Source organism: Charadrius vociferus, unplaced genomic scaffold (genome assembly GCF_000708025.1).
Source record: "Charadrius vociferus isolate BGI_N301 unplaced genomic scaffold, ASM70802v2 scaffold161, whole genome shotgun sequence".
NCBI lineage: Eukaryota > Metazoa > Chordata > Aves > Charadriiformes > Charadriidae > Charadrius > Charadrius vociferus.
In genome coordinates, this window is record NW_009646928.1 from 6,852,754 (window position 1) to 6,870,246 (window position 17,493).

General features: G+C 38.2%; 1 protein-coding gene across 2 annotated transcripts in view; it reads right to left on the reverse strand.

Annotated features, from left to right (window-relative positions):
* The window catches only part of SLC4A10 (solute carrier family 4, sodium bicarbonate transporter, member 10), a 127,767-nt gene extending 115,353 nt beyond the window's left edge, over nt 1-12,414 (reverse strand). For both annotated transcript variants that reach the window (XM_009894617.1, XM_009894618.1), the window contains exon 1: nt 12,118-12,414. In XM_009894617.1, the coding sequence (XP_009892919.1) occupies nt 12,118-12,198 (81 nt within the window). In that variant the 5' untranslated portion in view covers nt 12,199-12,414. The remainder of the gene's footprint in view (nt 1-12,117) is intronic.
* Nucleotides 12,415-17,493: the final 5,079 nt, after the last annotated feature.

Below are 17,493 nucleotides of genomic sequence, written 5' to 3' on the forward strand. Positions count from 1 at the left end.
AAAAAAAAAAGAGAGAGAGATAAAGAGCTAAGAGCAGGCAGAGCTCAAGAACAAGACCACAGAAGTACAAAATTCTTTGACCCAAATTCAGAGCAGATATTGTTGGAGGTAACAGTTTCCTGACTGTTGCTCTTTCATATATCCTGAAACTTCTGTTATCTGAAGCTGTTACATATACTCTCTCTGACATATATTAGTTGTTTTAACAAATTAGATGGTGATTTAAAATGCTAGTTGATAAGGATGATTTGTTTCGACATAGTTATACTAGGAAAAGATTTAATCTACTGAAGCTTGTATTGCATGCCAAGTCCATATAAGCAGTATTGGTCAAGGCGTTTTATACTCGTACAGTCTGTAACGATATTATAAGTTCATGCCAACAAACGCTAATAAGTCTTTTGTAATGTAGAACCGGACTAATCTGAGTCCTATTCTCCCAGGAATTTTAATCGTATTTATGGACCATTTGCAAGAATGGCATACTGATTGCTTAATTCTTCTCAAGATATAGTACACAAGAGAGTAAATAACATCACTGGTTAAGTCTTCTTCTGCATCCCTAGACGTACAGATGTCTGGGTTCTTGAGGAGTGAGTGTACGGGGGTTTTTTTAAGGAGCTTGTTTCGTTATTTTAAGCCTACTTATTCATTTCAATGCCTAGTGCCGCAGTTAGTATGTCTGGTACTTAACTTTACCAATGATTGTTTTCAAGTAGAAGATTTCTGAAGGTAAAGGACTGTAAACAGAACGAGGCCAGCTAACATATTTTAAATCATACCTATCCCAGGAAGTTACACAGGGCTTTTGGTCCCCAAATAAGGGTGCAATCAGGGCTGCTATATATGGGAACCACAGATTTCAGCTAACACATTAAAGCTCTGGGAGCTTATCTGCCTGAGAAAAGAAAAGAAAAAAAGTTCATTGAAATTCACTCCTTCCTCGTCACTCTGATATGCTATTAAAGTAAAAAATAAGCACAAATAAGCACACTTAAAAAGCAAAGGTGCACCAACACTTAGAAAAGGATTGTTATGAGTAATAATTTTATTTTCTTTGGAACATTTATGCTCCATTATAATTTCATCTCCTGATTTAAACATGACACACTTCAAAATGCAAGGAAGCAGGTTTTAATCAATCAGGATTACAAATCCATTTCCAAGTGGTGCAATTCTCAGTAGACTGGATCATGACAAAGATGTTACTCCCCAAAAGGTATGTGAAATCCTACATTATCCTGTACCTTGCACAAGTCCTGTGTAGTCAGTGGGAACCCAGCAGCATGGATGGGAGCTAGATAAGATTCCAGATAATTTTTATTTTAAACTATAGCATTACCATGGACTGGAACAGAACACTGAAACAGAATGAGCATATTTTAAACTGGGACGGAGCATAGAAAAAATCAACAAGAGACTAGAAGCAATAACAGGAAGTCAGAAGAACATAACTGAAATCTCTGTTGAACCTTTATATACCCTTCAAACAAAAAAAGGCCCAAAGCTTTGATAAGGGCACTGAAGACTGAAACTCTGTCTCCCTGTACAGCTTACATTTAAAATGAGGAATTTCTAACAGAGAAAAAAAAGAAGAGAGAACCAGAAAAAGCAAATGTCCCCACTTCTCCCTTTAGCAGGAGATCTGACTTGCACAGGGCAGTCAGGAAGCCTGCCCATTCACCTCATAATCACTGGAGCAGCCAGTTTAGCTTAACTAGCACTCTGACTATGCCCATTGGTTATTCATCTACTAAAAACATAATAAGGGGGGGAAGTAGCAAGTGGCATTTAATTAGTAAGTAAAAGATAAGAAAAATATCTCCTTTTCAATGGCATAAAGATCAAGTCAATAAATCCTATGCATAGTTCCATTAATAGATACTACTATTATTCCCTTGAAAAATTTATTCATTATTCTCATTCTTGTTCATTTTTCATCACCCTGAATCACAAAAGTAATGCTCATGCCGAGGAATGATAAAAGATTAGCAAAGGTGTGATGATTTTTTTAATCTATCCATGAAAAAATTGAAACTTTATGTGACATTACTATCTTGTATTTGTCTGCCATGTGTTTTAAACACTTTCTGAATGTTTCTGCTTCCTCAGTTTTCTTGTTACTGTTATGCTGCATTGCATTTCTGTGGAGATCCAGCCAGCCTAGAAGTAAAGAGGTATTAAATTTGCATATCCTTCCAACAGAATTACTCTCAAGATACCAATGGAATCAAGCCAATGGAATCCTGGGCTGCATAGGGAAGAATGTGACCAGTAGGTCGAGGGAGGTCATTTTCCCCCTCTACTCGGCACTGGTGAGGCCACAACTGGAATACTGTGTCCAGTTTTGGGCTCCCCAGTTCAAGAGGGACAGGGAACTGCTGGAGCAAGTCCAGCGAAGGGCAACCAAGATGACTGAGGGATTGGAGCATCTCCCTTTTGAGGAAAGGCTGAGAGAGCTGGGACTCTTTAGCCTGGAGAAGAGAAGGCTGAGGGGAGACCTTATTATTGCTTACAAATATCTAAAGGGTGGGTTGAAGGAGGATGGAGCCAGACTCTTCTCGGTGGTTCCCAGTGACAGGACAAGGGGCAATGGGCACAAGCTAGAACTTTGGAAGTTCCGTTCCAACACACAGAGAAACTTTTTTATGGTTAGGGTGACAGAGCACTGGCACAGGCTGCCCAGGGAGGTGGTGGGGTCCCCTTCTCTGGAGATTTTTCAAAACTCGCCTGGATGCAGTCCTGAGTAATGTGCTCTAGGCAATCCTGCTTTAGCAGGGGAGTTGGACTAGATGATCTCTAGAGGTCCCTTCCAACTCCGAAAATTCTGTGATTCTGTGATACTCGAGTCAACAAAACCCAGTTTATAGAATAATAGAATGGTTTAGGTTGGAAGGGACCTTAAAGATCACCTAGTTCCAACACCCCTGCCATGGGCAGGGACACCTCCCACTAGACCAGGTTGCTCAAAGCCCCATCCAGCCTGGTCTTTGAACACTTCCAGGGATGGGGCATCCACAACTTCCCTGGGCAACCTGTTCCAGTGTCTCATCACCCTCAGAGTGAAAAATTTCTTCCTGACCATCTAATCTAATCTCCCTTCTTCCAGTTTGAAGCCATTACCCCTCGTCCTATCACTTTTAATCCCAACTTGTACAAGTGAGACACTCAATGTGGTATGTAACATCTTTGCTTGAAATCACTCCTGGTACCTTTGAACTGGATTACTTGAACTCATCTCTAGTACTTTTGAACTGGAAGACCATACATATGATGCCGACTTCTAAAAAGATTTCCAAACAGCATTTGTAAACAATCAACCAGTAAGCCTGTTGCTGGTAATGGGCAGATTTAGAGAAACAACTATTATAAAGAATAAAATTACCATAATTTACATGAGTAAATATGATATACTGGAAAACACTTGATCCTGTGGAATCATGCCTCACAAACCTACTATAATTCCTTGAAGGAGTAAAGAAACCTGTGAATAGAATAAATTGATTAGTTAAGTCTCCTTTGACTGCCGAAAGGTTTTGTGCATGAGTCTTCACCAAAGGTAACTGAAAGAACCTAAGCAGCATGGGATAAGAAGGGTCTTTGCTGGGCTAAGAAATGATAAAATGTAGAAAACATAAGCCATAGGCATTTTAATTTCTTTTGGCAGAGGGAGGTCACCAGTGCAGAAGTCATCACTGGAATTCTGGTGAGACCTGCACTGGTACAAATGTATAGATGATTTTGGATGTGCAGCAAGGTGACAAAGTTTGCTAATGACAGATAATTTCCTAATCAGGTTCATAAAGATGAAGCTTGAATATGAAGATGCAGAAGGCCCTTAGCACATTAAGTGTGTTAAGAGTGATAAAATGTTGGATGGAATTCAGTGGGGGAGTTGCAAACCGATGCACAAAACAGAAGAACAATCCTAGTTTCACATATATAGTGAAATTTCCCAAGCACCACCATTTAGCAGTGGGGTCTTGGAGTTTTGGTTAAAAATTCCATGAAGATGTTGTATCAAAGTTCAGTAGCTGTGGGGAAAAAAGCAAACGGAACACTACGAATTGGAAAATGCACAGGGACCAAAACAAGAATATCCTTATGCCCTCTGTATACATCTTAAGTTTACCTGCAGCTTGAATATCAAGTATAATTAGTTCCTACTTGCCAAAAAGGATACAGCTGAAATGGAAAAGCTTCAGAGGTAGAGAGGAATAATATCCACTGCATGAGGTAGTTATATTAGAAGTCTACAAAAACATGATGAGTATTCAGAAGCTGAATACGGAAACTACAGTTCACTGTCTTTCCCAACATAGTACTGAGGATGGTGGTATTACATGAATACAGCTGGAGCCAGGTTCAAAACAAACAAAAAAACCATAGTTCTTCACACAGCATATTGGCAAGCTATGGAACTCCGGTGGACACTAAAAGTTTACTTGAGTTCAAGAAATGTGTGGAGATGTTCAGGCAAGAGAAATCTAGGTACCAAATCAAGGTACCAAATCCAAACCCACCGTTTCTGGAATCCTGAGCCACAAACTGCGAGGTTCAGAGAGTACCCAGGAGATCTATCATTGTGCACCTGCTCCGCTATCACACAGTTCCCTAGGCTTTTGACCTGTATCAGAGAGACAAGATACTGAGCTACTATCTTTAGTTTGGCCCAGCACAACCATTTTTATATTCCTATGTTCCAGGGAAAGACGTGGTAACCAAGGTATCTGAAGGAGATCTGCAGATTGATCCAAAGGTCCTCTGATAAGACACTAGGAAGTTATAAACACACGTAAGTTCAAACTGAGCAGAACTGCCCTAGGAACCTGAGGAAGCAACGAAAACCCTGTCTTTATTAACACAGACAATCTCCCACAGTGAGGGTTGCTAAGCCTGGGGTGCTTCTTGTCTTGGAAATGATGTAACTCCCTGCTGTTTTCTGAGAACAGTGTTGTTCCATAACTATCTGCAACGTCAGCATACATCACTATGTCTATCCCAAATAGGTAGACCGTAAACCAAGAGAGGAAGATAGATGGTAATGAACATGCTGGGAAGGCAGGAGCACCCGTTATGGGAACAGCATCAGCTCCAGGGCTTAACCAATTTACTTTATAGGATCCCTGCTACAGGTGCCAAAAGTGTCCAAAGCCAGAGATCCCAAATCTTGTTTGCTATGACTGAATAAACAGCATAAGAAATTCTTCAGTTCACTTGAAGAAATTTTATGCTGTGCATAGTGGAAGATAAAGGTGCTATCCTTTACGTTCCTATATTAAATTAGAGATCTACAGGTGTGTACAGTGTAGCCAAAGACAGGAAAATTAAAAGGAAATTAAACTAGAAATTGGTAATGACATTTTTATGGACATAAAAAGAGGCCCATGAGGGAAATAAAGTCTAAGCGATTACCAGGGAAATTTGTTTATAGCTGATGATACAGACGTTGCTAAAAATGTAAATTTAATCCCTGTCTCAGCAATTGCAAAGGATACTAAAAAGGAAACAATTTAACACTTCATATCTGTTGAAGCAGGCAAGAAAAGGACCCAGAGCACGTCTCAGATCTGTGCAGAGGTTGCTGCTACGGTAGATGTTCAGGACACAAGGCAGTGCTAGTGACTACTTTTGACAGTACAGATTACATCTCTCACTGACATCCTCAGCAGACGTGCATCTTTGCATTAGAACTTAGATGGCTGAGAAATTTCAGCACATCTGCACCCTACAAAATAGAAAACCACTCAGGAAAGAGGAGGAGGAGAGCAGAAGGCAGACTGGGCAATAACCAAGCCCAAGTGAGTCACTGCAAGATGCTCACTAGCAGCAATGAGGAATTCACTCATGACTACACGCAGACCGACTGGTGACAGTACACTGAGATCTAGCAGTGGGGACAAGTCTGGTGAAGGCAACAAAGCAATCAAGTTCCTGGAGAAAAAGGTCACCACTTCCTTCCGGAACACATGAAGAATGCCAAAACAGCTTTTCACTTTCGTATGTTTCACATTTCATACGTTAGGTAAACTTCACTGGCAATGTCCAGCCACCTCCACTAAATCCTGTACCCTGGTGATCTAAGAAGTCGTATTTTTGACATATATTAGCACAACTACCACAACTGATACTCTAAAGACAAGATCCAGTCATAGTTACCAGACACTGAGCTTCATCCTTAGTAGCGCACACAGAACTAGGCCTATGCTTGCCATATGGAATCCAAGCACCTAGGAATAATCTTCAGCAGAACAGACAATGCCATAAGAAATCACTATATTACTGTCATTGCTACAAAACTATCATTTTTTATTTTCTATATGTGTTAGGTTTTTCTAACGATCATTCAGTGTACTCCATTACAAATGTTACATGGCAGTCAACACTGAGGTAACACCAATCAATCTCCACTTTCTTATATAGTGAGAGTTGCCTAAATTCAAAGTTGTGATATGAACAACTGCCATTTAAGACACATGAACACATGAAGTCTAAAATCTTATTTTTGCCAAAATTTATTCCTGCAACAGGAGTAGAAAAGTTAGATGAACAATGGGGAAAAAAAAAAGGGGGGAAAGAGAAGTCTTATTATTTTTTTTTCCAATTTTAAAATATTTCAGACAAACTTAGCAGAAAAATAGAAAATAAACACTTAAATAACTTTAAAAATTGAACTAAAGAGGGACATCAGCTGGTATAACTGACCTGCATAGCTAACTTTCAGACAGAAATCCCCTAAAGTACAATTAACCCCCTCACCTAATAAGCTTGACGTCTGGTCTCCACCATGCAAATTCCTATCGCCAGACTCCATACCTGAAAGGAATTGCTCAGTTGCTGCTCCCCTTAACTAATGCATGGACAAAGTATTTCTCTGCTGTTCCACTTGCAGGATTCAGGCATGGAAGTGACACTGCTTTTCCTGGAAAATTTTAATTGCAGGGACATTAAATTGATATTGCTTTTGTTGGAATAGTTTTAATTGCATTAAATGTGGATGCAAACCATACGGGTATGATTTCTTGCATGTATTTTAATGACTCTGTGTGCCTGCATAAAACCTTTAATAAAAAGAATTTAAACAAGTGAACTCATTATGTTATCAGGAGAGAAACTTACGAATCTTGAATCACTGAAGGCTCCCATATACATTTTTGCTTTATTTAAGCAGCCTGGAGGAAAAGGGGGAAGCTATTATAAAAATGAGCAAAATTTTACAATACCTCAACGCTATGTCACTTAATGCTTGTTTTACATTTTTATTCAATGCACCAAGTGGAATATATTGTATCAGTTGATTGTTGCAGCATCAGTTAAGAACATTTGAGAGCTCTGTGCAAGCTCTGAGTTTCCACCAGAAATTAACGAATCATTTTTGGCAAGCTAACTAAAACCACAACTTCTGAATCCCTGGAGTACACATTCCCCATAGTTTACTTTTTTTTTTTTTTTAATTAGTAATACCATACTAGATGATACCTTTTTATTCAGTTACTTTAAAATTTGTTTAGCTGAAAATATTAAAGCTTAACCTTTCCCTACAGGAGTTATTCTCTGCTTACATCAATGGGATTAGGGGACACAGATTCCATGTAAGACATCCCAAAACAGGAGGTTTCATGACTAAAACAACTCTTATGACTTAATCAAAGCTATTTTCAAAGCTTTTCTTCTCCATAAGATTACCAACAAACATTACTATTTATAATTTTCAGTGCATTCAGTCCTCATTTTTCTGAGATTTCTGTCCAAAGTTTCCCATCTTTTTTTGACTAGTTAACAGAGAATCTGAATTTCCTTCCCAGATAATACAATTCTGCCCTTCTACTCAGCCCTGTTGAGACATAACTAGAGCGCTCTGTCCAGTTCTGGGCTCCCTTCTTACAAGGGAGACATGGACATACTGGAGTAAATCCAGTAAAGGGCCACAAAGGTCACAGAAGGAGAGGCTGAGAGCACTGGGACTGTTTCAGCCTGGAGAAGAGAAGGCTCAGAGGGGTCTTATCAGGGAGTACAAATACCTGATTGGGGAAAGTAGCAAAGGCTTAGCCAGACTCTTCTCAGTGGTGACAGGGCAAGAAGAAATGGGCACAAATTAAAGTATGAGAAGTATCACTTAAACATAAGAAAAAACTTGATTCCCTTAATAAATAGGAATAGCAGTATTTCCCCACCTTATCATCAGTCACATCTTGTAATCTCTTACTGGTATTTACATTTTTTAAATGGTTCAGGAAAGCGATGTTCTCCCTTTTAGGGCCACACTGAAATCTGTATGGCACACTGGAAAGCATTATGTAGCTTACTCCACAGTTCATACTGATTTTACTAATTAAGCCATCTATTGGAATTTACCAGCCTTATGGATCAGCTTCTACTTATACATAGCTTCTGCAGAAAGAAGTTACCATGAGACCAAAGACCCTGATCACAGTAGTGTAACAGTACTAATGCTAATGTTTGTTTTATTTATAACTTTTACTGAAAACTTAAGTAAGGCAAAATACATATAGCCTTGCAAGGAAACAAGAAACAATATGAACAACTCATATTATTTATGAGGCTCATTACAAGAGAGAGAGGAGGAGAGAGAGAGAGAATGAACCTTAGTTGGGATTGCTGCTTCTCTCCAAAATGCCATTCTAAGTAATGCATAACCATTCTCCTTTACTGAATTAATATAGCCACCTTCCTTACTACTCCCTCTTAGGTGGTCCCACTTCTACAGGAATTGGTTGGGACCAACTATGACTCTATTTTAAGTTTTTCTAACTGATTACTGTGGCGTTATTGTTGTGATTTATTTGCATTTTCATATTGCATTCCTACAAAACTCCTTCAAATAGTTTTAACGATCAGGTGGTGATATTCCACTAAATGGAATAGAGTGCTCTTGGAATACTACTCAGTTAGCTATATATTTTGTGACCTTGCAGCTGACTGTTACATTTTTATGCTATGTTACTTTATCTTTTAGACCTTTCCGACATGCTTATGCTAAGCCTTCCCTAATTCAGGTCATTAGGCCCGATGAGTTAGTACATGAAATAACGTACTAAAAGAGGAGAATCCAACCAGAGAATAGGATCACCTCTTGGGAGGGAGACTAATGTAGGACAAAAGGACTTGAATTCCTTCAACTCACTCTGAAAGTACTTTTTGCTTCTAATATTGTATTGCCATTTGTGAATGTTCGGCCATGATCTCCTATTTGTCCCAGTGTTGCCATTTCCTTAAAAGCTGGCACTATAACATATGAGAAAAGTTCGTACTGTAGAATCAGAACAGCAATCAGTAACGAGTAAAACACAGTAATACACAACTAAGTATGTGCATGAGTGTGAGCATTCATGTTTAGAATTGGCAAATGACATAAATATTGGGCTTCTTGCCCAATGTGCTACTTAACACTGTTCCTATAACATCCATACAGAGCTTTTTTTTCTTTATAAGATCTTTATCATCAAGTTCTGCAAATAGGAATGTTTAAAAATAGGGAAACATACTCATGGATGTGTATTCGTTATGCACAGTCAAGGGGAAAGAATTTTTTAAGTGAGAGAGATGCTTCTTTACACAGCATTCTTCAAAAACTGACAGTTGCAATCAACTTGGTTTGAAGACGGATGGTATAGTTTTAAAGAAGGCATAAAATCCCCTTTCTTGTTAAGTTGATACCAACACACTGCCACAGGATTCAATCACTCCAAATTTGTGCAATATCTCCAAATATCAGCAAGTATATTTTAAACCTTTTTTTTTGGGTGGCAGGGGGTATTAAACAAGCAAAATAGTTCATAGTTTTAAGTTTTCAGATCACTTCAGTCCCTGCTCTCATGTGTGTATCTCTACCTTGCTGCAATTTCTTCTCTTGCAAAAGAACTTCACTTCCATAATATATTCCTTTGGGTTATTATTCTCTAGTCCCTCCAAATGAAAAAGGACCTATAATGGGACTACTAAGTCCTTTAAGTGAAAAAAGATATTCAAACTCACTTGCTATAGTCAGTAATACCATTGTTTCAAAATGGAATGACCTTAACATACACTTCCTCAAGGAAGCATTCATCAATTTATTTTCCTCTGTAGATACTGTTTCTATCCTAACGAGGCCACAATGGATGTCTACTGCAGTATTTGTAGATTATCATCAATGCTACATTTCAAAAACATCCACAGAATGCAGTTTGCAGAATTAATACAAGTGATGAAACAGAGTCCAGGATAAGCAGCACATGGCACACTGCTACAGCTTCTAGTTATGCAAAATTCCATGGAGATCTAATTATTTTAAATGAGCAAAGGAGAGTTCAGCAACAACTTCAAAATACAGGCAAGTCAAGATTTTAAATTATACTTGAATAAGGAAAACAAAGAAGCTGAGGGGAGGGTTGGTCCTATTAAAAAGTCCATAAATACCCTGCAAAGCACCAAAATACCATGAAACCAATACTTTCAGGAATTTCATTCCAATGCCAAGAAACAGAATGTACTCATTGTGACTAATACATTAAAATACTGAAAATAAATTCTAACAGATTAAAAAGATCTTGTAGCAAGTGAAAGATATAGTTAAATCATTCCAAACCTAATCAAGCTTAAGAGCAGGGCAGTCTTTCCCCATTATTAATAAGAACGTAAGCTGGATAAGTAGACTGGGAAACTATAAATTATGGCCAGTAAAAGTAATAAAACATTTTTTACAAATATGTTTTTAATTAAAAATGAAAAGACAGCCATTTTTACTACAGCAATTTGCTGCACATTCTTAAGTTTGGTCTTCTGTGGTCTCCCACACACACACGTTTCCAACAAAACGTTATTAAATGGGAGTGAAACCAGAATACAGTTCTAAATGCAAAATCAATTCCATGTTTACATTTCTAGGTGGAAATACGAAAATATTTTTAAATCTTGATCACTTAATCCTGTGCTTTGGAGTCAGGAAATACTGCTCACCCCTGGCAATCTGCAGACCAATTATATGTGAAAATTGTTGTTTCACAAGGGTAAAGCAAGAGACAGAAAAATTGCACACTACTTTCAGGCTTCAGCTGAGCTTTTAAAACACATGGCCAAACACGTTGCCATGGAAATGTTCTGCAAATACATCTAGGATTTCTTAAGATGGAGCTGAATATCATTTTTAAAAATAAACTTCTCTTACAATTTCAAATATAATTGCTCTATACTGTATTCAAGGGAAACAATAGCTATTATCTAGCATTTATAACACCTGAAGTGATAACAGTATCTCCAATTCCATACATGAAATTAGGCCACTATCTTCCTGTGTGAAATACCAATATACTTTTTTCTTTTATGTACTCTGACTTTCCTATCCATCACCACAATACATTAGCAGATACAAAAGTATCAGCTTTGCAATAAAGTTGGCAACAGTTAAAATCAAAAAGGATGAGACATGCTTCAGTAAAATGAATTTGGTTTTAAACAACATTCTAAATATTTAAGTTATTAATCTTCTCTTCTACAACCCATTAGTATTAATATGTGTCACCGAGTGTAATGATTAAAAAGGGGAGAGTTATCTTGCCAAACTTTCACTGTTATGTTCAGTGAGCTATTTTTAAAACTGATTTGAAATGAAGCAAAAAAAATCTACTACTGCAAAACGAAGCAAGATCTGTGCCTGCAGAATAGCTCAGTCCTGTTACACAATGTGGTACGTTGTTTTAAATAACCTGCCACTGTAGGTAAACAGCTGCCTTATACTGCATTTCATATGACAAACATATTCACACAATAGCTTTGTGTGCCATGTAAAGATAAAGCAAAATAAAAATGCAATACAATCTTGTCATTTTACTTTACAGCAAAGGTATAACCTTTTAGCATGAATTAGCTAAAAGAAATCACATTCACAAAAAAAAACAGGTTGAAAATATGGAATAACCTTACATTGTTCGAATAGCAATCAACAACACATTAGATTTCCAAGATATACATTGTTCTGCTTATGTAAACAGTCTACCCTATAAATCCTGTAGCAAATCCAACATGAAGCAATTACACAGACAAAGAGATTGTAAATGACCTAAAACTGTAAAACAAACCCTTGTGTTAGAAATATTAGTATAAACTATGAGGTCATACCTGATGACTTAGGGACTGTAATGTCTCACCGGTTCCAAGCTGCATGACCTTTCTATTTCCAGAGACCCCCAAAAATTGCATTTCCTGCCTTACGAAAGTGCATCACAGACCCATCTATCTCTCAAAATCTTCTGGGCTAGTGAAGAAAGCATTAACAGCCATTCTGTCCATCAGTAAGTGCTGGAGTCATTACCCTCAAGATATCAGATCTTAAATATAGTTCCCTCCGTGCGATTACAGACATCCAGTAGTCAAGGAGGCTGACACAGCTATATCACTGATGCTGCTAATGCCATCTGAAAACAGTAAGCTTACTGCTTAAAGCAATCCTGCATCATCCAAACAGAACAAGCCACATCCTTCAATTCCTCACTTGCGTTTTTTATAAAACCTAGCGCTGCCATTATAGATTTTGTTTTCATCTGTGGTCAGCTAAAGGAGAAATTAGATATTATGCAACCAGCTTTGCATTAACAAAAGAAAAACGGCAGATGAAGTGACATATCGAGGTTATCAAATTTTGCGTGCATGACCACTCCTCAACAAGCACTATCACCATTCAGAAGAAGCATCACAATCTGATCCAAAGGAAAATTACCAGAAAGAAATTATAAACAATTCATAGGCAGCAAGGCATTTAAATACCCCTGTGGTACAGAAACAGCTATTTTATGCAACCTTATGAATCCCAGTCCCTATTAAATTAAAAACATTGCTTGCCTAAGTATTTTTAGTGTTTATTTTCAATAAATTGCATGATCACTGCATTGTTTCCATTACTCCCTGCTAGCAGCCAGAAAACAGCATGCCTTGAAAATGTGCCAGTATTATGACAGCAAAAATGTGTTTTGATATCAAACAAAACAATCATGCATGGGTTTTTTCAGATATGAGAGACCTTTCAAGCTAACAAATGTACAGTATCCTCCTTAGTAATTTTTAAATTATTATGAGTACAAAGTAATAGCTGGACTTTTTAATAAAACACACACTTGATACAAGTGAAATTGATTATTATAAAGCACTATTTATATTTATTGTTGCTATCATAATGGCAACAAACTTAACGCAACCAAAAAAAAAAAAAAATTGCTTCGCAGAACTAAGATGAAACAGTGCCACCAACAAACTGGAAAAAGTTATCATTTAATAATCCCTCTGAATGCTAGACCCACAGAAAAATTACTCATGTTCACACAGTGAGAAAGTCCTATCAAGGCACTCAGTCCATATCCTTAAACACATAGGAACATCCCCTCAACACGTATTGAAATACATTGCTACCGGTTGAATTTTACAGACAAATAAAGCTTGGAGGAAAAAATCTTCCCTAATTTAACTACAGCTTGCATGTTATTTAAATTAATTTGGATGTCCTTCTTTACTTTGAAGTATAAGCAGAAGCTGAAACTAGAAGTAAACGGTTCTAAATTAATTCAGTCAGATCCTATTCTGTTAGTTTAACATTATTATTATTATACAGTTGTAGTAATTGCTGCTTTGAGTAATCAAGTTTGGCTTATAGTCATTCACATTATGGCACTGATAATAGCAAACTGGTCTCATCCATGAATACCATGTATTTCCCTTTACAGAGGGAAACCGTGTGAAATCAATTTATAACTGATTGACTTTATACAGTGTGCAACTGCCTCAACATAAAGATGCTTCATGTACAGGGAAAGGGAACTCACAGTTAATCACAGATTTGTACAGGGTGTCCAGTGAGATGTTCAGTAGCCCAGCAGAGGCTAGTCAGTGAAGCCTTAGGACGCTTTAAAGTGCAGTAGGGAACCAGATCAGGCCAGACTTGATGCTGCTTTCCATATTCTCCAAGAGAGTTAATCTTGAGACCCAACCACCTAACACTGTCTTTTTACCGTTGATGCCAGTGGGCAGTCAGGGTGCCACTTTGAACATTGTGAATGTTCTTGAAAGCTGCTACTTTTAAAGTTTTTCCAGAGTAACTCATGAATTCACTTTCAACCAAGAAAATACTACTAAATCTATGTGCAGAGGATATAAATACACACACACACACAAGGCGGCAAAAGGCCCTTCAAAAAAATAGATAAGAGTGATTCATCAGTAAAAAGAGGAAAATAGCTTTCCCCATATCAGTATGAAATGGGAATATCTCCCAAGGTAATATTTTTATTTCCAAAGGTAACTTAAAAAAACCCAGTAATACAGGATTACTAAATATTAAGTTATTTACTCCTATGCAAACACTCAGTTCTGCAATACTATATTCTGATCAGTAGCTACTTACAACTACATAAGGGAGAACAACATTGCATCTGTGAGTTGCCGGCAACCACTTCCAAGTCCCCACAAGCCACCTAGCTAGTATACAGAGGCCAGCAAGGTGGTAAGAAGTGACCAAATAAAAAAATGTATGTTGCCAAGCCAACTTTCATAAATATTATGTAGGCTCTCTCTGTGCAAATCTTGTATTACATGATGATTGCCACTAAAAACGTGAAAAACACAAAGCAAAGAGCTGTAACCACAGATGTCAGAAACATCAATTAAGAGTTTCTGCTCACAACGAGTACATAATCTCTCCCCCAACTGGACATTTGAAGAATTCAAGAGCTAGCAAAAGACAAGACAGAATACTATTTTCCTGACTTAGGTTAAGATCTCAGCACAGATTATAAATGCACTCAGAAATATGCATGAAGAAATACTGTATATTATCCCAGCTAGTGGAATCTTTTTCCCAGAAGTTATTCCATGTTTTTCCTCATGGCAGTACAATACTATTTTGCAAAAGTGAAAATTTTAACATTTAATTAGCAATGTTGAAAACAGACAGAGGGTATGCATACAGTACCATTTTATAAAGTATGGATATTTATTCTGAGAGATGTCAAAGCAAAAATCTGGTAACTCATTTAGAACATCAACAGGTATCACTTTATATCATACAAAAGCATTACTCACAAATATAGTTTGCTTCTATTTCATTTTTCTTCACAGGAAAAAAGAAAGAATAATTAAAAAAAATAAAAAAGCAAATTCAGAGTTCCTGTGGATTGTGGATTATGCAAGGTAAAATAACAGTCACTTTGAATCTATCACAAATCAGCTTCATATCAAAAAGACCTGACCGAAGCAGTGCGTGAGCAAACACGACCAGCTCTGTCACTCAACTATTTAAATTAAATTTAAGTCATGTTTGCTAGTATTAATGATCATGACAGAGAATATTTGAGATCAGCGAAACGTATTGCAGATTGTAAAAGTAAGATGAGATGATGTAGTGCTGTACCAAAATAGCTGGAAGAACAATATTAACATATATGAGCAGCACTCCTCAGGGGTCAGTATAGGGGCCAGTGCTGTTTAACATCTTTGTTGGCAACATGGACAGCGGGACTGAGCGCACCATCAGCAAGTGGTGTGGTGTGGTGTGGTGTGGTGTGGTGTGGTGTGGTGTGGTGTGGTGTGGTGTGGTGTGGTGTGGTGTGGTGTGGTAAGCTGGACAGGCTTAAGAGGTGGGCTCATGCAAACCTCATGAGGTTCAGCAAGGCCACGGGCAAGGTCCTGCATGTGGGCCAGGGCAATCCCAAGCACAAATACAGACTGGGATGAGAATGGATTGAGAGCAGCCCTAAGAAGAAGGACTTGGGGGTGCTGGTTGATGAGAAGCTCAACATGAGCCCACAATGTGCTCCTGCAGCTCAGGAAGCCAACTGCATCCTGGGCTGCATTGAAAGAAGCATGGCCAGCAGGTTGAGGGAGGTGATTCTACCCCTCTACTCAGCACTCGTGAGACCCTACCTGGAGTACTGCATCCAGCTCTGGAGTCCTCAGCACAAAAAGGACATGGACCTGTTGGAGAGGGTCCAGAGGAGGGCCCCCTCTCCTATGAGGACAGGCTGAGAGAGCTGGGGTTGTTCAGCCTGGAGAAGAGAAGACTCCAGGGAGACCTTATAGCAGCCTTCCAATACGTAAAGGGCGCCTACAAGAAAGCTGGAGAGGGACTGTTTACAAAGACATGTAGTGATAGGATGAGGGGTAATGGCTTCAAACTGGAAGAGGGGAGATATATATTATCTAATCAGGAAGAAATTTTTCACTCTGAGGGTGGTGAGACACTGGAACAGGTTGCCCAGGGAAGTTGTGGATGCCTCATCCCTGGAAGTGCTCAAAGACCAGGCTGGATGGGGCTTTGAGCAACCTGGTCTAGTGGGAGGTGTCCCTGCCCATGGCAGGGGGGTTGGAACTAGATGATCTTCAAGGTCCCTTCCAACCCAAACCATTCTATGATTCTATATTCCTCAGCAACATTTGGGGGGATCAATTTTACTATCTATATTTATTTACAACCAGAGCATAAGTAGTATGAATGACACCAAAATTCACAGTTTGGCTTTGTTCAAAAAAAAAAAATGTGATATTGGAAAGCACTGCTAATATACAAGGAATGGAACATCACCAGGAAGACATGGATTACCTTTAGGACCACAAGAGTAAAACTGGGGTAAAATTTAATAATGCAAAATGCAAAGATGCAAACTTATATTAAGTTTCTGCTAAGAATTGAGAGCTCAGCAGTTGAAAATTACAGTGGATGAAACTGTGGGGACAAAGCTGGTCACAGTAATTATGAGCTACCAACATGATGTCCCTATGGAAATGAAACTGTAAAATTATCAGGGAAGATATTTCTAGTACATAGACATCAACATTAATGCAACAACATGAAGCTCTTCTTCTGATCATTTATGCCTAAAAAAGGAAGCCAAACTGCACAATATAAAGGCTTCTACAATGGTCAGGGAAATTTTGAGAAGAAACTGAAAACATTTGCTCTGTTTAGCTTAACAAACAAAAGACTAAGTGGAAGATCTGTGTAGGTGTCAAGACAGAAGTGCCAAGGAAAAAGAGAAAAAGTATTCAAGTAAAAGAACAATTCTGGAACAAGCACAAATTCATACAAAGTTGCCATTAATATTTGGGGGTTTTTTAACTATCAAAGGTTGAAGGTCTGCAAGAGCAGGAAATCACAGACCAAGAGTGTGCCTTTCACTTCTATATTTCTACAAGAGATGATCATGAAAATGCAGACAAGTGAAGAAAAAGAAGAAAAAGTACAGCAGAATTGGTACCAAGAGCAGGACCTAAGGAAAATCAGGAGATTGCCCTGGGGCTAAACACTGATTGGAAATAAGTTCAGAAACCTGGATCAAAAAAATAGTAAACAAACAAGAACGACTCGATAACAGTTGGTTTCTCCTGTACTGAAGACACTGAGCTTTCGTCTCAATAAATAGAGTGTTATTAACAATATAAATAGCTCAGCAATTTCTCTTAACCAAAATAATTCATCAGTTCTTAAGTTTCACCTCATTGCTCAGATCAACA